Genomic DNA, 23,359 nt, shown 5'->3' on the forward strand with positions numbered 1-23,359 from the left:
AAAAGATCTATAGACTAAGAGCCGGTTTTTTGAAAAGATAAACAAAATTGACAAACCACTGGCTATACTAAGAAAAAGAGAGAAGATTGAAATAAATAAAATCAGAAGTGAAAGAAGAGACATTACAAATGATATCGCAGAAATCATAAAAGGATCCTAAGAGACTGCTATGAACAATTACATGCCAACGAATTGGATAATCTAGAAAAAATGGATAAATTCCTAGAAATATATAACCTATCCAGACTGAATCATGAAGAAATAGAAAATGTGAACAGAAGACTGAATCAGTAATCAAAAACCTTCCAACAAAGAAAAGCCCAGGACCAGATGACTTCACCAAACATTTAAAGAAGAATTAATGCCAATGCTTCTCCACATCCTCACCAACGTCTGTTATCTCTCATTTTTAAAAAAATAATAGCCATCCTAACAGGTATGAGGCAATATCTCATGGTGGTTTTCTCTGATGATTAGTGATGCTGAACACCTTTTTTGTTTGTTTGTTTTGACCACACCACACAGCATACAGGACCTTAGTTCCCCGACCAGGGATCAAACCCTCACCCCCTGCAGTGCAAGCAAGGAGTCTTAACACTGGACCACTAGGGAAGTCCCTTGAACACCTTTTCATGTACCTGCTTTTCACCAATGAGGATGATGTTAGCTGTAGGCTTGTCAAATATGGCCTTTAGGTTTATACATTACTTTACAAGTGTAGGGTGGTGGAAGGGAGAGATAGTAAGTTAAAAATACCAAAACGGGGTTAGCAAATGCAAACTATTATATATAGAATGGATGAACAAGGTCCTACTGTAGAGCACAAGGAACCATATTCAATATTCTGTGATAAACCATAATGGAAAAGAATATTTTTAAAAATGTATGTGTGTGTATGTGTGTGTGTGTGTGTGTGTGTGTGTGTATATATATATATATATACGTATGACTGAATCACTTTGTTGTATAGCTGAAATTAACACTGTAAATCAACTATATTTCAATAAAAATAAATAAATAAAACAAAGCCTAAAGATCTAAAAAAACAAACACCCAAAACTACACAAAACACAAACCCTCTGAAGAGTTAGCCTCCTGATGGTCTATCTAAGCTTTTTGACACTGGCGGCCAATACCAAGCTCCAAAATACAACAAACCTAATGTGGACTGTCTCATCAACAAGCATTCCAACCACCTTCAGAAAACTTTATCATGCCACAAATTTACAAGAATTTTGTTAGATCATGAAGGTAACAAAAAACCATTTAACAGCATTATGGCTGTTACACTCATTTTCACACCGTTATTTTACCTTCTATGAATGCCAGCCTCTATGTCCAAGTATATTGCACCAAGCTACTGTTCAGAGTTATTTCCTAGTCCTGTATTAAGTGCCCAGGAGGGCTGTCTAAAAGTTTCACAGCTCAGTGTATACCCGTCAATCTGCTGTTCTCTCCCTTTACCATCAGAGGTCCAGCTGAAATGCCAGTTAACTCCGTGAAGACACTCCTGAGTAGACTGGCACAACTAATAGTTCCCTTCCCACCACTTCCATAATACTCGTTCTTACTACTGACAGAAATAATTACATTATATTTTATTTGAGGGCTTATCTTTCAATCTCTTGATCTGGACTATGAATCATTCCCTAAAGTAAGGACCACATTACATTTCTGATGCATGTCTAGTGCACACTTAAGGGCCTGGTATGTTGCAGATGCTCAATAAACATTTGTTGAATTGAACTGAGTTCAGAATGGTGATCAGGGCATAAAATGAGCATGTCACACTCAGTGCAGGGAAAACTAGTTTCATTTTAGTATTTCTCATCTTCTACTCCTTTATCAGGCCTGCAGCCTTTGTTCTTTAGGGGGTTTTGTTTTTGCGGTTTCTATTTAGTGGTGTAGCTATGTTATATTAGTAGCATTGCACTGTTGTGTTATTCTGACCACCTGAAGCTAAATGCCACCAATGCATTTTAAATTCCCAGCTGCACACCCTGTAAATTGAAACCATGACTTATGGGTGTCAGTAAAGTTTTGCCAAAACAAATGCCAGTGACACTAACAGCTTTAATTATCATGTTTAGGATTTAATATATCAACTCATATAGATAAGTAAAATTTTCCTTCAGAAATAATTAAAAAAAGATGCAACAACATAAAAGGCAGGATCCTAGTTCACATTAAATACTTCATAGGCTATAATGAGTCTATTTTCATAATTTTTAAAAAAGAATGGCTGCTGGGGCTTCCCTGGTGGTCCAGTGGTTAAGAATTGCCTTGCAATGCAGGGGATGCTGGTTTGATCCCAGGTCGGGGAACTAAGATGCTGCATGAGGTGGGGCAACTAAGCTGTGTGCTCTAGAGCCCGCTTGCCACAACTAGAGAGCCCATGTGCCAAAACCACTGAGCCCGCACGCTCTAGAGACCATGCACTGCAACTACTAAGCCCGTGAGCCACTAGAGAGAAGCCTGTGCACTGCAACAGAGAGCCTGCGTGCTGCAACTAAGATCCCACACGCCGCAACTAAGATCCCATGCACCACAATTAAGACCCGAGGCAGCCAAATAAATAAATGAATAAATAAATAAATATTTTTTTAAAAAAAGAATGGCTGCTATAGAAAGCTATTTATGAACTTCTCAAATAGAAATTTCCCCATTTCAAAGAGATTGTAAGCTTAATTAAAGCCAGCAATTCCATAAATACAAAGAAAAAGGAAGTACATAACAGTAGACAAGATTACCTAGTATTTAAAATGCAAGTAAGATCCTGCATATCATCAAGAAGAGTAAATATCGAAAACCCATAAAGCAAATTCTTCTGCTCTGCTTGATACAGGTCGTTTCTATAATAGAGGTCTGTATCAAATTCAGGCTCAATGATTAGTAAGATAACTAGAAAAATACTGAAGGCCTAAAGGAGGACAACAAGCTTAAAAAGCAGAGATCAGAAATATTTAGTGCAAATGGTTAGAAAAGCTGTGCATATTTTTAACTTGGAACTCAGAGAGAGGTGAAGAGGATTAATTCATATTGCCAAGGTTTATAGCAAGAACTCAGGGCCTCCTGACCCTGAGTCTTACAATTACTGCTCAAGACAAATGTGAATTTCTCCCTCTACAACACTGGCCTGCATTCTACGTTGAGCAGATGAAAATTACTACATCACAGGCTTGCTATATGAATAGTTTAAGATTTACCAAATTTTTAAAACAGATAAAATATTCCCATCCCAACTTTTATTAAATTCACAATTTTCTACTTACAAAGTCTTGACGTATGTCGTTGAAGTCTTTGCCATACTTTTCCAGTGCCTCTTCAAATAAACTAGCTTCAGAGGCCGACCATTCTTCCATTTCATCTCTGCATAAAACAGGTCCCCCAAGTGGTACTAAGACACTAATTGCACTGCTCAAATCATAGCTGTGCCTATACAATGTATCCATAGCATGAAACTAAAAAAAAACAAAGAAAATGGAGAGAAAAGATCAGCCAGAAATGCAAACTTGCTAGATTATTTAAGAACAGAAATATTAAAATGCATGATGCACTTAATTAGCAACAATATACTTAGTATTTACTTTTTTAGTAACACAATTAAGAAAAAAATTTAAACAATGGATTTATTCAGTTATTTATAACATCACATATTGCTTTTAAGAACATGTTGATTTGTACCTTTTAAGGTATGTATTTTTTTAAATGCATTTGTTTGTTACAGCAACCTAACTATGAAGATCTAGGACCTCCAGAAATTAAAATGGGAACCCAGTAAGTTCCATCATCCTTTTGGTTAAAAGTGCCAGAGTCACTTCAGCTATTGTATAAGGTTGGCACAGCCTTCCTTGACAAGGGAAAAATATGTAGACAGAGGATGTATCAGAGTGAGAAAAAATATTCTTAGGTTGGAGTAAGAGAATAATATACTAAGAACAAGAGATGGATAAAAACCAATGAAACTGAGAATGATGGTTAAGACAAAATTACACATCCATGTTAAACAAAACAAAACAAACAAAATTATATATCCATGTAAAAACAGTAACTTGGTTGAAATTCTGTAAGACCAAGAACAGATGACCAGGCTTGCTTGGAACAGCTACCTAGGCCAGTGTGGATTTCATATATATTTCAAGGGTGAGTGATTTGAAAGGAGGAAAGATAGATTAGGATAATATAAGTGGCTTTTTTCAGAAGTACCTTGGGTCTAGCTTATTTTGAAAAGATCTATTCATAATATGCATGCGTGTTTGTATGTGTAGCAGGAAAACTGCTGAACAGGACAATCAGTTGTGTCTGGATAAGCATATAGGTGTGGTACAGATTTGGTTGGTGATCAAATCCTTGCCAAGTGTGAACTAGTTCTGTTTAAACTTTCTAACATGTGAAAGCCAAGTTTTACACCTTTTACACAAAGTATCTTCTGATAATTATTAAAAATTTCATAAATGAGGATAGAGTCACATCTGTTTCTTAAAAATTTAGCTTATAAGTGATCCCAAAATATCTGGTAGGGGACAGTGGACAGTTCCCTACTGGTACAAAAGCATAAAATAGGCTCCAGTATCAACTAACATCTATTAAAGAGAAAAAAATTATTAGCTAAAATACACATTAAAAGTATGTATTTATACTGTGATACATAAAGCTGCTGAATATGAATTTGCTGACAGAGCTAAAGGCAGGATTTAGGACATGATTAGGAACAGTAACTAACTGCTTTAACAAGGGTTGACATCTCCCCTAAAATAAAGCATTGGATTCCACAAAACAAAAGCAAGTAGGGATTTCATTATCAATTTCCTAGTTATAATCACAGCTAAGACCATACTGACCATGTGCAGTCTTTTGCTATATGTGTCACAATCATGGAATAATAACTTCAACTTTCAAGTGAATTTCTTCTCACCCTTCTGCAGCAAGGGTTACAAAAATGTTAGAACTGATCTTGATTCTTCCCTTATGCTCTGCAAACTTCAGAATCAACTAAATTCCACTTCTCTAGCTAACCTCTCACTTGACAGATTCAGCAGTTTTAACTGCATGTTACAGTTATACACTCTTAACACCATCCCTGAAACTAAAAAACTATTGTTTCTAGATACCTGATCTATGAAAATGCAAAGATCAACAGCATTGAGGGGTCCCTTCAAATAATAATATATTTCCATAAACAACTATTTTTAAAACTCCTAAATTTACAGTGGATAACTAAAAACAAAATAGTATTCAAAATCAATAATTATACAAATTAACTGCTGCTGAGATTCCTCAGGAGATACAAGTAATTTTTATATTGAACAGGTGCTCTGAAACCAAAAGTCACAGAATTAAATGAGCTTTTCTCAGCTGTTGTTATACCAACCACTCAAAGCATGAATGGATTTTCAGTCTTTTGTTCATGTTAGATGAATGCAAATGCCTTCCTTATAGGCACTTTTTAAAATGACGATGGGCTATTATCTAATAAGGCTTCAAGTACCAAAGTAATATCCTAGCCTCTATAAGTGATTGTGACCAAAATCCCAAGTGATCAGGTTGTTTTTAAAGGTTCTGTTCTTTACAGAGTGTGTTTGTGTTACTGAACACTTAAGTAAGCATTTGCTTTTGAAAACTAGCTCCTGCATTGTGTCACAAATCAAATGGAAAGAGTGAGTCGGACTAAGGCTGACCACAGCTATGAAACCTCCATAGCCCACACATTTAGACCACAGCCTAGGGGAAAGTGCAGTAATGATCAGTATGTGTAGAAAATAAACATCCCATGAGACACAGGTACTGTGGAATGCCTAAGGAATAATCCTGTTAAAAATCAATGACCAGCTTTACAAAGGAAACCAGAGGATCACATTGTTTGCTAGGAGTCCATATTAACTCCATCTTTCTGACATACATAGAAGCTTCTTCTGAATGAACTTTTGTATAGTCTAATCCAACCACAAAAAGCTAATAAGTAAGTAAAACACAAAATATAGTTTCTAAAACAAAAGAGACAACATCCAGTGAAGACTCACAGAAATAAGCTAAGAAAAGACATAGGAGTTTGACAATGTAACCAACAACTTATAGTTTATCAGTTAAGATAAAAACTCAAAGAGCCAGACATATAAGAGAACATACTGGCTGATTCCATTTTTATGAATTTTGAGAAAAATAACAATTAATTTATGATGAGAAAAGTCAGAATAATGATTACCTCAGAAGAGGGGATCATTGACTGGGAAGAAGCATGAGGGAACCCTGTTCATCATCTACATCTGGGTGGTGGTTATATGGATGTAGACATAGGTAAAAATTTATAAGCTGTGCACCTAAGTGTACTTAATACACTTTATTATATGTATACCTCAATTTAAAATAAGATAAAGAACTTGAAACTGAAAATCCTCCCTCCAGATAAATACTTTGCAAAGATACCATCTTTTCAATAGAGATATAGATAAACACAAATCCATTCAAATCTAAATTTTAAAAATCATAAGAACTCAGCACAAGCTGTTCTCTCTGCCAAATAGTGGTGAAGGTGTTGTCACATTTCATCTCATTCAAAACAGATGGAGATGACAAACAGAAGTATTTTAGGAGAAAGAGTGACAATGAAATCTTGGCAGTGGAATTCTCATCTTTTGTTCATTAAGCAGAATCACACTTGGGTAAACTGGACCATTGTTTGGCAAAAATTCACTCCCTCTCCTGGACCTCCAAGGGAGCATATTCTTCCACTCTGCTGAGGTTGGGCCTGGCCATGTGACTTGTGTGGCCAACTGGCTGTTAAGATGTGTGACATAACAGAGCCCTGACATGAGTCCGTGCATTTGGACTTGTGCTACTGACTTTTGTCAACAGAGGATGAGAGATACATGGACCAGATGTGGACCTAACCTGCAGCTTCTCACCCGAATCAGCACAGTACAGTTCAGCAGAATCCTAGACAATCTGTACAGGGGTGCATGAGAAATTAATGTTTGTTGTTTATAAGCCAATGAAATTCTGGGCATTGTAAAAGATACTGCATTTTCCCTTTTGAGAATTAAGAGCTTATTCACCCAATGCTTAGAAATGCTGTGAGCAAACAGCCTACAGCTGCTGCTCCTCTTTGGAATGATCTCAAATTAAGAAAGGTTCATCGCGGGCTTCCCTGGTGGCGCAGCGGTTGAGAATCTGCCTGCCAATGCAGGGGACACGGGTTTGAGCCCTGGTCTGGGAAGATCCCACATGCCGCGGAGCAATTAGGCCCGTGAGCCACAGTTACTGAGCCTGCGCGTCTGGAGTCTGTGCTCCGCAACAAGAGAGGCCGCGATGGAGAGAGGCCCGCGCACCGTGATGAAGAGTGGCCCCCGCTCGCCACAACTAGAGAAAGCCCTCGCACAGAAACGAAGACCCAGCACAGCCAAAAATAAATAAATAAATTAATTAAAAAATAATAATAATAAAAATAAAGTGGAAAAGAACAACCTTCTTTCTAAAAAAAAAAAAAAAAACAAGAAAGGTTCATCGCCCAAGGTCATGCCCTCTTCCTGGGGCAGCCAGCTTCCAATGATGCAGGAGTGTAAAGGGTGAGGCCTTCACTCACACTGTATCAGAGCCCACCTTCTCCCTCTGTTCAATCCTGCCTCCTTCCCTTCTCTTCCACAGGTGTTGATCCCAAGAGTACTCCCTAATAAACTTCCAGCATGCAAATCTCCTCTCAGAATCTGTTTCCCAGGAACCCAATCTGTAACATGTAACATTATTTTGGCAATGGCTAACTGATACCCATATATATTCAATACTACTGATTTGCTCAGTTAAGAGTTTTACAAAAATTTTACATGTATAACTCCAGCACAAATTATAGCATTCAGACCATCAAATCTATTTTAAAATTAATGAGCATATGGTTTCTTCCAAGTAGAAATATAAACTCTCATGAGTAAACCTCAAACCACGATCAAGGCAAAAATTTATATATATGAGAAGTATGCCATCCAGTCAACTTTTGCTTCAATGCACAGTACTCAAAGCAAAATCCCTCACTCCTAATCAGATTTGTTAAGACTTGGTTGTCATTCACTCAGATCAATCTATAAGACACCCAAGAGCTATGTTCTTATGTGTACTCATACCTTTTGATTATTATCACGAGAAAGCTCCAGGGGCGGCAGGCCATAGTAGCCCCATGGCCCTAATGTCACTTCCAAACCTACCCTGAGCATAACTGTGGGTTCTTCCCCCCAGCTCTGATTCCAGACACAAACCAGGCAAATATGGAATACAACTATGTGGAGACACTGGAGAATAAGCAATGCAGGCAAGAAGGAGAGGCTAAGATCGTTCAGGAAGAGGAAGTATGAGAGATGAGCTTCCACACTGACCCGAGCTTTAACTTTGAGGTGTTTTCTAAACTGCTACAAGAGAGAACAGACCAAACAGAAAGTTAGCTGTGACTAGGCTGAGGTGAAAGTGGGCAAGACCTAGGGAGCAAAAGCCTCAGGAAGATTATATTCCAGGCCCTAAAGGAAATCACGATATGTTAAAATAATTGGTGTCATACATGTTCTCTGATCACAACCCCCAAAGCAATTTAGATTTATTTATTTAGATAGAACCACATTTCCTTGGAAATTAACTCTCAGTCAAATGCAAAATTATAAAGTAAATTAGGAAATACTTAGAACCAAGTGATAAAGAAAATAATACATATAAAAATATGAGATACAGAGGGACATTTATAATCTTAATTACTAATAACAGAAAAGTAGATAAATGAAATTAATGGGCTAAAAATTGGTCTTGTAAAGCTGGTATAGTTAATATCAGGGTAAAGCCAAAGAAAGGTAGAAGGAAGAAAATAATAAAGAGCAAAACTAAATTAAATAGAAAACAGACATACAATAAAGAAGATCAACTAAACTCAAATTTCATTCTTTTAGACAACAAAAGAGAAATTCCTGGCAAAACTATCAAGGAAAAAATGGGAAATGACACATAAACAATAACAGGAATAAAAAGCTATTTATAACTACAGGCATCAAAAAATTTCCTAATAAAAAAACTATCAGGGAATTCCCTGGTGGTCCAGTGGTCAGGACTCTGTGCTTTCACTGCTGGAGCCCAGGTTCAATCCCTGGTCAGGGAACTAAGATCCCACAAGCTGCACCATGTGGCCAAAAAAAAAAACCTATGAAAAATTGGAAAACCCAAGGAAAAATGGAAAATCTCCTGATGTAACTGACCAAAAGGGACTTTAATAGAATAAAAACTTACTCTAATTATTAATCAAATTATAACCACAACCCAAATGGAGGGACATGCTACAAAATAAATGGCCTGTGCTCTTCAAAATGCCATGGTCACAGAAGAGAGAAAAAATGAAGAACCGTTCAGGATTGAAGGAAATTAAAGAGATATGACAAGTAAATGCAGTAAGTGATTCTCAAGTAGATCTTGAACGAGAAAAAAAAATTTTTTTCTCTTATTATAAAGGACATTACTGAGACAACTATGAATCTGACTAAAGCCAGATTTATAGTACTATAAATTGTTAGTACTTTTAAATCGTTATAGTACTATTGTTATAGTACTATAACAATGTTCATTTCCTGAATCTGCAAATTGTATTGTGGTTAAGTGAGAAAATATCCTTGTTCTTTTAGGAAATACCTCCTCAAATAATACTTAGCGATAAAGGGACATCCATTCTGTAACTTACTCTCAAACTGTTCAGAAATAATAATAATATGTATACAGAGAAAGAATGATAAAGGAAACGTGGTAGATGTAAACATTTGGGGAATCTGGGTGAAAGGAATACAGGAAGTCTTAGTACTATTTTTGTATTGTCTCAAAATACAAAAATAACAAGTTTTAAGAAATTATAACAAGCCTTCATTAACTCACACTTGTAAAATCCAAATCTCTTCACCCTAGACAAAGAAGTTAAAACAATTTTCATTACATTTCTCCATAGTTCAATTCTACAGTGACTTTCTAATGTTTCTTGTATTAGTTGTCAAATGCATGGGAGAAAAGTAAAGTAAAAGGCGACATACACTCAAAACAAAAAATAAAACAAAAACAAATTTAAGCTTAAATTTAAAAGAAAGAGATGGATAAACAGACCTTAACACAAGCAAACAATTCCCCCTAAGACAGTCTGCAGTGTCTCTAAGCCCGTTTAATATCATTTTAAAATTCTTATCTGCAATACATCATCAGACAAAAAGGAAATGTGCCTAATGTAGAATATTATTGCCTTAATGATGTATTTAGAAGGAAGGAAAATTTCACGTTTCATATTTTTTACTGCAGTGGTAGTCCATTTGTTCAAATTCTAATTTTACAGTCTTGGAAACATGGATAGTACTCATAAGTTTTAGCAAACTGAGTTTTAAAAATTATATGAATTCTCATTTAATCAATTTTATATTCATTTTGAAGACTAGATTTTTTTATGTAAGTTGATGCCTAAAATGTTAATCAAAAGATTCATATATTCTGCTGAGTACAATTTCTATAAACGATGTAATGACTATGATTTCCAAACTGTTCTCAATTCCTCAAAGCCCTAAATGAAGTGTGTGATTTGAACAGGAATCACAAATAAAGAGAGTGAAATGCATGGTCAACAGCTGGCATTTTTACAAAGAGTAACTGAAGAATAAAACTATTGTCGGTTAAATCAACTTTCTCTTATCAGAAAAATAAGTTAATTATCTTTTCTAAGTTCTTCTTGATGGGAAAATTTTTATTGTAAAAAGTATAGCTTGTTTTAAGCGGAAAATTTTAAACTGTATAGTGATTTCCTTGTAACAATTATATTAATATGTGTGGTTAATTATAGCCTAATGACCATATTCAAACTTGATAACCTACTACAATGATAATAAATATGGCATGAAAAAACCACTTTCAGACAATCGATAATGCTATAAAATCAGAAGAAAGTAAATGAGACTCAGCAAAGATGTGGGGGGCGGGGAATGCATCATTGTTATCATCAGCTCAACAATAACAACTAATATTTATTGAGCTCTTACATTGTGCCAGATACTGTTCCAAATGATCTACAAGTATTATCTTGTTTAATCCTCAAGTTGATATCACAAGGTAAGTCAGAGACAGACTTTTCCAGAGGCTGGAGGAGGACACTGAGGCACCACCTACTTCCTCTCCTAGTGAGGACGGGGCCTCAAGAGCCAGAAGAGCCCAGTGTTTGCAAACATTACCTTAAATGAAGGTGCATAAACTGCTGAAAGTAATTTCTTCCAGAATACTGATGGAAGCTCAAAAAGACTTGTGACATAGCAGTAAATCAGTTGTCTTCCACCCAACCTGGACAGCCAATGGCACAGGGAGCTCTACGCCGCTCCAGAGAACGCAGGGGCCCAGGCCCAAGGCATGCTCTGGGGAGCCAGTGCAGTTCCATCAAGTTCTATATGCTTGGATACATATATCAGCAACTTATAGGGGTATGTCTGCATACCCTCTTCTTGTCAATCCATAACCTCAGGGCAGATAGATTTTATTTCCACTGCAGATGAGGAAACTCAGACACAGGGAGGTTATGTAATTTGCATAAGGCTATAAGGATCAAAAGCTATAGATCTAAGGGGAAAAACAGAATCACAAAAGTAAATCCATTGGTACACCCAGGTCCATAGCAGCATTATTCACAATAGCCAAAAGGTAGAAGCAACCCAAGTTTCTATTGACAGATGAATGGATAAACAAAATGTAATATACACATACAGTGGATTATTATTCAGCCTTAAAAAGGAAGGAAATGCCGACATATGCTGCAACATGGATGGCCTTTGAAGATGTTATGCTAAGTGAAATAAGCAAGCCACAAAGGGGCAAATATTTTATGGTTCCACTTATATGAGGTACCTAGAGTAGTCAAATCCAGAGAGATGTAGAGTAGAATGGTGACTGCCAAGACCTGGGGACTGTTTTAAGGATCTGGGTTTTTGCCCTAAGTGCAACTGAAAGCCACTAAGAGGATATAAGATAGGGGACAGCAAAATCAGAATGGCATTTTTAAAAGACCGGATATAATACAGAATTAGAGATGTTCCAGCATGCAATTTCCTCCTTACTAATCAACATAGCCTGACCTTTCTTAGAACCAGAATTTAGCATGAGGAAACCTAAGTTTCTAGTCTTATATAAGTTACTTAACCATTATCTCTAATATAGTCTATCCCAGAAGATTTCTAAGGCCCCCAAAAACTCAAAAAGCTTTTATCTAGAATCCTACCCTCCAACCTGCTTTAGTCCTCAGAGTCCAGACAAAAGAGAAATCCAGTATCTCTGCAATTACCTATTCTCCGAGACAGAGGCTTTGTTCCAGCAATAGCTCCCTAACAGTGCACATGGCACTTGGCCCTTCCAGTCATGAACAGGAAGTAACAGGCTAGAAAGGCCAAGAACTACTACTTAAGTAACTACTTCAGGGTTTACTTTGTTCTAAGTAATTTTGTATCCACAATGCAGGGGGACAGGGGAGTGAATGTAAGTATTACTGCACACTAATTTTTTTTTTCTTTGCAAATTGCACTAAGTATACTTCCCATTTTACTGAAACGAAGGTGAAATCTATGAAGCCTCTGTGGCTTTAATGTTTTAACAATTATAAATCTCATTATATGTCTTAGACTAGCCATGTTTGAAATTCACAGCCCAGCTACCTGAAAATGAGGAAGTTATATCCAACAATCCTGCAGTACCTGCTCCCAAAATATTACTGGTGATTTGATAAGTGGCATATATTGTCTTGGATAAACAGATGTGTCAGATAGGAATGATGAAAGCCAACTGCAGTCCTCACAGGACAAGCCACAGAGAAAATCACCTGAACAAGCTACCCAGGTCCCAGCAGTTCCACAACCCTGCCCTCTCCATGGTCTCCAGATCCATGGTCTGGTCACCTGATAGAGAAAAGTACTAACCTGACCTGTGCAGGCCTGTGAACACTGAAAGAAAAATAAGAGCCCAATTCTTCAAATTCAACTAAACAATGAATCCATTTTCATTTAATGGCACAAAACAACTTAGCAGCCTTTCATATGTTGCTCTTAGAAAACACTCTGCAAAACTCATCAACATATTACTAATTTTTAACCACTTCCATTCATTTTTACAGAAATGCCTCGAGATCTTATATTTTAACATCAAATTAGAAGTCATGATACCACCAGACAAACAGGATTAAAGGTGCAGGTCATGGCATCTGAAATAACAAGAGACAATGACTTCTTCCTGCTTTTGACTTCTAAAAGATGTCAGTTTTCTGCAACTGAAAATAATATAATCTCAACACAAGAACATACAGAAAGAGTCCAAGTGAAGTTGAACCTAGAATAGTTAGAGCAGGAAACCAAGACCCATAAATGGTGACTCCCCTGGTGGCACAGTGGATAAGATTCCACACTCCCAATGCAGGGGGCCTGGGTTCAATCCCTGGTCAGGGAACTAGATACCACATGCATGCTGCAACTAAGAGTTCACATACCACAACTGCGGAGCCCGCTGGCCACAACTAAGAGCTGGTGCAACCAAATAAATAATATTAAAAAAAAAAAAAAAAAAAGGACACATAAATGTTGCAGACAAAAGAACAAATCTTGGGGACTTCCCCGGCAGTCCAGTGGTTAAAAATCCACACTTCCACTGCAGGGGGTGTGGGTTCGATCCCTGGTCGGGGAACTAAGATCCTGCAAGCCGCGCGGCGTGGCCAAAATAAAATAAAATAAAATGAATTTTTAAAAAAGAATAAGGGGATTAGGAACCAAGACGGCAGAGTAGAAGGACGTGCTCTCACTCCCGCTTGTGAGAACACCAGAATCACAACTAGCTGCTGGACAATCATCAACAGGAAGAAACTGGAACTCACCAAAAAAGATACCCCACATCCAAAGACAAAGGAGAAGCCACAATGAGATGGTAGGAGGGGCTCAATCACACTAAAATCAAATCCCATAACTGCTGGGTGGGTGACTCACAGACTGGAGAACACTTATACCACAGAAGTCCACCCACTGGAGTGAAGGTTCTGAACCCCACATCAGGCTTCCCAACCTGGGGGTCCAGCAACGGGAGGAGGAATTCCTAGAGAATCAGAATTTGAAGTCTAGTGGGATTTGATTGCAGGACTTCGACGGGACTGGGGTAAACAGAGACTCCACTCTTGGAGGGCGCACACAAAGTAGTGTGTGCATTGGGACCCAGGGGAAGGAGCAGTGACCCCATAGGAGACTGAACTAGACCTACTGGCTGGTGTTGTAGGGTGTCCTGCAGAGGCAGGGGTTGGCTGTGGCTCACCGTGGAGACAAGGACACTGGAAGCAGAAGTTCTGGGAAGTACTCCTTGGTGTGAGCCCTCCCAGAGTCCGCCATTAGCCCCACAAAAGAGCCCAGGTAGGCTCCAGTGTTGGGTCACCTTAGGCCAAACAAGCAACAGGGAGGGAACCCAGCCCCACCCATCAACAGTCAAGCGGATTAAAGTTTTACTGAGCTCTGCCCACCAGAGCAACATTCAGCTCTACCCACCACCAGTCCCTCCCATCAGGAAACTGGCACAAGCCTCTTAGATAACCTCATCCACCAGAGGACAGAGAGCAGAAGCAAGAAGAACTAAAATCCTGCAGCCTGTGGAACAAAAACCACATTCACAGAAAGATGGACAAGATGAAAAGGCAGAGGGCTATGTACCAGATGAAGGAACAAGATAAAACCCCAGAAGAACAACTAAATGAAGTGGAGATAGGCAACCTTCCAGAAAAAGAATTCAGAATAATGATAGTCAAGATGATCCAGGACCTCGGAATAAGAATGGAGGCAAAGATCGAGAAGATGCAAGAAATGTTTAACAAAGACCTAGAAGAATTAAGGAACAAACAAACAGAGATTAACAATACAATAACTGAAATGAAAACTACACTAGAAAGAACCAACAGCAGAACAACTGAGGCAGAAGAACGGATAAGTGACCTGGAAGACAGAATGGTGGAGTTCACTGCTGCAGAACAGAATAAAGAAAAAAGAATGAAAAGAAATGAAGACAGCCTAAGAGACCTCTGGGACAACATTAAACGCAACAACATTCACATTACAGGGGTCCCAGAAGGAGAAGAGAGAGAGAAAGGACCCGAGAAAATATTTGAAGAGATTACACTCGAAAACTTCCCTAACATGGGAAAGGAAATAGGCACCCAAGTCCAGGAAGCGCAGAGAGTCCCATACAGGATAAACCCAAGGAGAAACACGCCGAGACATAGTAATCAAACTGGCAAAAATTAAAGACAAAGAAAAATTATTGAAAGCAGCAAGGGAAAAATGACAAATAACATACAAGGGAACTCCCATAAGGTTAACAGCTGATTTCTCAGCAGAAACACTACAAGCCAGAAGCGAGTGGCATGATATACTTAAAGTGATGAAAGGGAAGAACCTACAACCAAGATTATTCTAACTGGCAAGGATCTCATTCAGATTCGATGGAGAAATCAAAAGCTTTACAGACAAGCAAAAGCTAAGAGAATTCAGCAGCACCAAACCAGTCCTACAACAATTGCTAAAGGAACTTCTCTAAGTGGGAAACACAAGGAAGAAAAGGATCTACAAAAACAAACCCAAAACAATTAAGAAAATGGTCATAGGAATATACATATCGAGAATTACCTTAAACGTGAATGGATTAAATGCTCCAACCAAAAGACACAGGCTTGCTGAATGGATACAAAAACAAGACCCATCTATATGCTGTCTACAAGAGACCCACTTCAGACCTAGGGACACATACAGACTGAAAGTGAGGGGATGGGAAAAGATATTCCATGCAAATGGAAATCAAAAGAAAGCGGGAATAGCAATACTCATATCAGATAACATAGACTTTAAAATAAAGAATGTTAAAAGAGACAAGGAAGGATGCTACATAATGATCAAGGGATCAATCCAAGAAGAAGATACAACAATTATTAACATACATGCACCCAACATAGGAGCACCTCAATACATAAGGCAACTGCTAAGAGCTCTAAAAGAGGAAATCCACGGTAACACAATAATAGTGGGGGACTTTAACACCTCACTTACACCAATGGACAAATCATCCAAAATGAAAATAAATAAGGAAACACAAGCTTTAAATGACACAATAGACCAGATAGATTTAATTGATATTTATAGGACATTCCATCCAAAAACAGCAGATTACACTTTCTTCTCAAGTGCACATGGAACATCCTCCAGGATAGATCACATCTTGGGTCACAAATCAAGCCACAGTAAATTTAAGAAAACTGAAATCATATCAAACATCTTTTGTGACCACACGCTATGAGATTAGAAATGAATTACAGGGAAAAAAATGTAAAAAACACAAACACGTGGAGGCTAAACAATATGTTACTAAATAACCAAGAGATCACTGAAGAAATCAAAGAGGAAATCAAAAAATACCTGGAGACAAATGACAATGAAAACACGACGATCCAAAACCTATGGGATGCAGCAAAAGCAGTTCTAAGAGGGAAGTTTATAGATAGACAAGCCTGCCTTAAGAAACAAGAAAAATCTCAAATAAACAATCTAACCTTACACCTAAAGGAACTAGAGAAAGAAGAACAAACAAAACCCAAAGTTAGCAGAAGGAAAGAAATCAAAGATCAGAGCAGAAATAAATGAAATAGAAACAAAGAAAACAATAGCAAAGATTAATAAAACTAAAAGCTGGTTCTTTGAGAAGATTAACAAAATTGATAAACCATTAGCCAGACTCATCAAGAAAAAGAGGGAGAGGACTGAAATCAATAAAATTAGAAATGAAACAGGAGAAGTTACAACAGACACTGCAGAAATACAAAGCATCCTAAGAGACTACTACAAGCAACTCTATGCCAACAAAATGGACAACCTGGAAGAAATGGACAAATTCCTAGAAAGGTATAACCTTCCAAGACTGAACCAGGAAGAAACAGAAAATATGAACAGACCAATCACAAGTAATGAAATTGAAACTGTGATTAAAAATCTTCCAACAAACAAAAGTCCAGGACCAGATGGCTTCACAGGTGAATTCTATCAAACATTTAGAGAAGAGCTAACACCCACTCTTCTCAAACTCTTCCAAAAAATTGCGGAGGAAGGAACACTCCCAAACTCATTCTATGAGGCCACCATCACCATGATACCAAAATCAGACAAAGATACTACAAAAAAAGAAAATTACAGACCAATATCACTGATGAATATAGATGCAAAAATTCTCAACAAAATATTAGCAAACAGAATCCAACAACACATTAACAGGATCATACACCATGATCAAGTGGGATTTATCCCAGGGATGCAAGGATTCTTCAAAATATACAAATCAATCAATGCGATAAACCATATTAACAAATTGGAGAATAAAAACCATATGATCATCTCAATAGATGCAGAAAAAGCTTTTGACAAAATTCAACACCCATTTATGATAAAAACCCTCCAGAAAGTGGGCACAGAGGGAACCTACCTCAACATAATAAAGGCCATATATGACAACCCCACAGCAAGCATCATTCTCAATGGTGAAAAACTGAAAGCATTTCCTCTAAGATCAGGAACAAGACAAGGATGTCCACTCTCACCACTATCATTCAACATAGTTTTGGAAGTCCTAGCCATGGCAATCAGAGAAGAAAAAGAAATAAAAGGAATACAAATTGGAAAAGAAGAAGTAAAACTGTCACTGTTTGCAGATGACATGATACTGTACATAGAGAATCCTAAAGATGCCACCAGAAAACTACTAGAGCTAATCCATGAATTTGGTAAAGTTGCAGGATACAAAATTAATGCACAGAAATCTCTTTCATTCCTATACACTAATGATGAAAAATCTGAAAGAGAAGTTAAGGAAACACTCCCATTTACCATTGCAACAAAAAGAATAAAATACCTAGGAATAAACCTAGCTAGGGAGACAGAAGACCTGTAATGCAGAAAACTATAAGACACTGATGAAAGAAATTAAAGATGATAGAAACAGATGGAGAGATATACCATGTTCTTGGAATAGAAGAATCAATATTGTGAAAATGACTATACTACCCAAAAAGCAATCTACAGATTCAATGCAATTCCTATCAAATTACCAATGGCATTTTTTACGGAACTAAAACAAAAAATCTTAAAATTTATATGGAGACACAAAAGACCCCAAGTAGCCAAAGCTGTCTTGAGGGAAAAAAACGGAGCTGGAGGATTCAGACTCCCTGACTTCAAACTATACTACAAAGCTACAGTAATTAAGACAATATGGTAGTGGCACAAAAACAGAAACATGTATCAATGGAACAAGACAGAAAGCCCAGAGATAAACCCATGCACCTATGGTCAAGTAATCTATGACAAAGGAGGCAAGGATATACAAATGGGGAAAAGACAGTCTCTTCAATAAGTGGTCCTGGGAAAACTGGACAGCTACATGTAAATGAATGAAATTAGAACACTCCCTAACACCATACACAAAAATAAACTCAAAATGGATTAGAGACCTAAATGTAAGACCAGACACTATAAAACTCTTAGAGGAAAACACAGGAAGAACACTCTTTGACATAAATCACAGCAAGATCTTTTTTGATCCACCTCCTAGAGTAAAGGAAATAAAAACAAAAATAAACAAATGGGACCTAATGAAAGTTAAAAGCTTCTGCACAGCAAAGGAAACCATAAACAAGATGAAAAGACAACCCTCAGAATGGGAGAAAATATTTGCAAACGAATCAACGAACAAAGGATTAATCTCCAAAATATATAAACAGCTCATGTAGCTCAATATTAAAAAACAAACAACCCAATCCAAAAATGGGCAGAAGACCTAAATAGACATTTCTCCATAGAAGACATACAGATGGCCAAGAAGCACATGAAAAGCTGCTCAACATCACTAATTATTAGAGAAATGCAAATCAAAACTACAATGAGGTATCACCTCACACCAGTTAGAATGGGCATCATCAGAAAATCTACAAACAACAAATACTGGAGAGGGTGTGGAGAAAGGGGAACCCTCTTGCACTGTTGGTGGGAATGTAAATTGATACAGCCACTATGGAGAACAGTATGGAGGTTCCTTAAAAAACTAAAAATAGAATTACCATATGATCCAGCAATCCCACTACTGGGCATATACCCAGAGAAAACCATAATTCAGAAAGACACATGCACCCCAATGTTCATTGCAGCACTATTTACAATAGCCGGGTCATGGAAGCAACCTAAATGCCCATCGACAGACAAATGGATAAAGAAGATGTGGTACATATATACAATGGAATATTACTCAGCCATAAAAAGGAACGAAACTGGGTCATTTGTAGAGACATGGATGGATCTAGAGACTATCATACAGAGTGAAGTATGTCAGAAGGAGAAAAACAAATATCTTATATTAACACGTAGATGTGGAATCTAGAAAAATGGTGCAGATAAACTGGTTTGCAAGGCAGAAATAGAGACACAGATGTAGAGAACAAACGTGTGGACACCAAGGGGGGAAAGCGGCGGGGGGGTGGGGGTAGGGGTGTGATGAATTGGGCGATTGCGATTGACATGTATATACTGATGTGTATAAAATGGATGACTAATAAGAACCTGCTGTATAAAAAAATAAATAAAATTAAATTTAAAAATTAAAAAAAAAAGAATAAGGGACTTCCCTGGTGGTCCGGTGGGTAAGACTCCGTGCTCCCAATGCAGGGGGTCTGGGTTCAATCCCTGGTTGGGGAACTAGATCCTACGTGCATGCCACAACTAAGAGTTCTCATGCCACATGCTGCAACTAAGAAGCCTGCATGCCACAATTAAAGATCCCGCATGCCTCAACTAAGACCCGGCACAACCAAAGTAAATAAATAAATAAATAAATAAATATTTAAAAAAACAAAAATAAATTTAAAAAACAAATCTTCACTGCTGCCTGATCCAAGACAGACAACAATGATATTTAAACCCAAGCCATTTTAACAAGAATAAAACAGAAGAGGTAATCTAGTGGAGAGAACTCCTCAGCAGGAGTCAAGATCCAAATCCTGTCTCTGAAACCATCTGTACAAACAAGACAAAACAAAATTTCCTAAACCTCTGAGTATATTTTTGCTTAAAAAAATTTAAAATGTAGTAAATAATTTAAGATAATAATGTAATTAAAAAGTGACTCCAAATTGCTAAGTATGAAAGGAAATAAAACAGAAGAGACGGAAACACTGGAGGGTGTGAAAGTACTAGAAGGAGCATAACAGGCAAGTATTACAAACAACACACACAAAATGATATTTAAACCAATTAAGGTATAAAGGTTGTATGCCCTTTAAAATGTTTCTTTTATAATGGCCTTCACTGACAAAAACAAACACTGATTCTTGAAGACTCTGCCCTCTTCCAAAAGAAATTCATCTGCTGTCCCAGCAGTCACCAGCAGTGGGAAGCAGAGAGTCGCTGCAGTTGTGAACCAAGAGCCAACACACCTGCTCTTAACCTGTCAGGCCCATCTTCAGGCAAATCCCAGCCCCAATTGTCACAAGAGCTCTATCCCATCTCAGGAACAGGCTTTGCACTCTAGCCCCTCAGTGTAGAGGGAATTTGCTGGACTACAACAGAGATAGCACCCCCCTTTATAATCTGGGAAGCATTATCTCTTAAGAACAGTGTTAAGTCACAAGACACTGGCTACATAAGTAACAGTATATACAAGGCAAGATCATGCAACATTAGAAAAAAACTTTGCAGATTCTTATATGAAAGAGTGTTTATATTATACTGTTAGGAAAAACACGGGGTAGAGGGGAGACAAAATATAAAACTCTACTTTAAATAACTTCACCTATATGTTAAAAATAAAGTGACATGGAACTTGTCTTACCAGCTATTGGAATTTATTATACTGTGGTGCTTTCACAGGGACAAATAGATCAATGAAACAGAAGAGAATGGATTAAGAATCCTAAGCATATCTAGGACCATGAAATAAGATAGAAGGGGCATTACAGAATCATGAGGAAACAACAAATTAATAAAAGGTGCTGGAATAATTAATTTTCCATATGGATAAAAACAAAATTAGACCCCTACCTCACTCCATTCTTAAAAATAAAGTCCAGGTATATTTACAGTCTTAAATATGAATAAAACTTTAAAACTATTAGACAAAAATAGAATAATAATGTAAGTGAAGAATGGACAAAGGATACATGAATCTAAAATACAAAGAAGAAAAAATCTGAAGAGCCAATATGAAAATATGCTTAGCCTCATTAAGTAATCAGGGAAATACAAATTAAAATGAGGCAGCATCAGGTTAGTAAAAAATTTTAGTCTCAACATACCAAGTGTCCAAGTGTTGACGACAACGTAAGGAAATAGATGCAGAAAGAAAAACAGTCATTAACTGCTTGTGGGATTATAAATTTCTAGTATGGTGTATAATAGAATAATTTGGCAGCACGTGGTCCAACTGAAAATGAGCACCACCCTACGAATCGCTATGAATAACTATTCCAATTCTAGTTACAGCCTAGAAAGCTCGCACACATGCTCAGAAAGGACATGTGTTAGAATTGCCAATGCAGCATTATGGGTAATAGCAAAGGAAAATGTTTTTAAAGCACTCCAGATGTTCATTGGTAAGAGAATACATAAATAATGTGGTGTAGTAGTCTATGAAAGAATACTACAAATACTACCAAGGAGTTAAAAATGAGTGTAAGAGGTACATATTTATTAACATGGCTACATCTCACTAATAAGCAAATAGCAAAATGTTACAAAGTAGATTTAAACACATGTAAAACAATGTTCATGTTGTTTTTGGAAATATCAATACATAGTAAAACTAGAAAAACACAGACTAGATACACAGCAGATTTGATATAGTGGCTGCCTCTTGTCAGGAGGCAGGGATGATCAGGGCCAGGGGTACAGATGGAGGATGGGGAATAGGATTAGGGAGAGAATATTAGAGATTTCATCATTAATATAGTGGTTGAAAATCTGTTTAATCCAAAGAACTAAAATGTTAACATCTGCTTTAGGTGGCATTGCATAGTATTTTATTATATTATCTTCTGTACTATTCTGTAATTTGCTAGTATATTGTTTGCAATGCACAAAAAGTGTCTGAAAGGAAACATAAAATGGTAAGAATATTCTAATGAGGACAAAACTTTTTTTTTTGGCTGCTGCTGTACTTTACTTTACTTTTAAAATTTTTTCATAATAAGAATACACTAATTTTAGAATTGGGAAAAAAATTTTTTAAACAGGTAGTGATTAGATTCCATGTAGTTCTGGTTCACACAAATATCTGTTGACAGGATTTAAGGTTGTTACAAAGTGACAAGTGTACTCTTGCATCTTCAAAAAAGCACTCTTAAAAAAAAAAAAAAAAAAGCACTCTAAAAGTGCTAAACAACCAAAATACAAACGTATTTTGAAACCCCTAAACTTTCATAAAATATTAATGTACCAACGGAGAGAACAAAACTTGTTTCTACAAACAACATTCTAGTCTTTGAGAAAGGATAGAGAAAAGGGTTCCTTAAAGGCTATAGACTATTAATGCTTTCATCATCATCTATAATTGTACAAAAATACAAGAAAGAGTTATAAGAAACAAATTTGTTGTGCATTCTAGTACAAGTTTTTACATTATCGTGATAAATATTTTGTGGAAAACATTTCAAATTGGAATATAATGAGAAAGTAATAAAACCTATCATTGTATTCCATTCCATCAGAAAACAAAATGCTAACTTTTATTACGAGTAATGAATATCAAACAACTTAACCTTGCCATACCTCAGTTTCCTCATATGTAATATGAGCATCCTACCATGCCTATCTCAGAGGGAGTGGCAATCAATACAGTTAAGGAACTTCAACAGGCAAAAACATGCAGGTCTGCTCTTCTGGAGGGTGCAGACAAGGAAGCAAGTGCCAAGCCCGATGCCCAGCCACAGCAGGCATCAGTGGTATAATTAAGCTGAACGTGGGAAGCCTCATTTGATCACCAAGGGAAGAAAGGAAATAGCCTTAAAAGATAGCAACCATAATATAATGAAATAATTTAAGAAAACAGAACCTCTTTCTAATGAACAGACAAAACAAAACTTTAAATATTTAATACTGACTAATGGCATGACAAAAGAATAACTCCTATAGCAATGGTTTCAAGAGATGGCTACTTTCACTTAAAAAAATTGTAAAGCACTATGTGTGAGCTACAACTATTTATGTACTTTGGTGTAGATGGAATACACCAAAAAAGCACCAAAGTGAAAACAGATGAATCAGAATATTGAATTGTTTTCCCCAAAATATTT

At 37.0% G+C, this 23,359-nt stretch overlaps 1 protein-coding gene across 5 annotated transcripts in view; it reads right to left on the reverse strand.

Moving 5' to 3' along the window:
• MTA3 (metastasis associated 1 family member 3) overlaps positions 1 to 23,359 on the reverse strand; it is a 158,298-nt gene that overhangs the window by 49,675 nt on the left and 85,264 nt on the right. For all 5 annotated transcript variants that reach the window (XR_014254271.1, XM_082427753.1, XM_082427752.1 and 2 more), the window contains exon 9: positions 3,273 to 3,461. Coding sequence is in view for 4 of the 5 variants with exons in the window: in XM_082427753.1 (XP_082283879.1) it covers positions 3,273 to 3,461 (189 nt within the window). In the remaining variant the exon portion in view is untranslated. The remainder of the gene's footprint in view (positions 1 to 3,272; positions 3,462 to 23,359) is intronic.

This window comes from Balaenoptera physalus (genome assembly GCF_965194825.1).
Source record: "Balaenoptera physalus genome assembly, chromosome: 15".
NCBI classification, from domain to species: domain Eukaryota; kingdom Metazoa; phylum Chordata; class Mammalia; order Artiodactyla; family Balaenopteridae; genus Balaenoptera; species Balaenoptera physalus.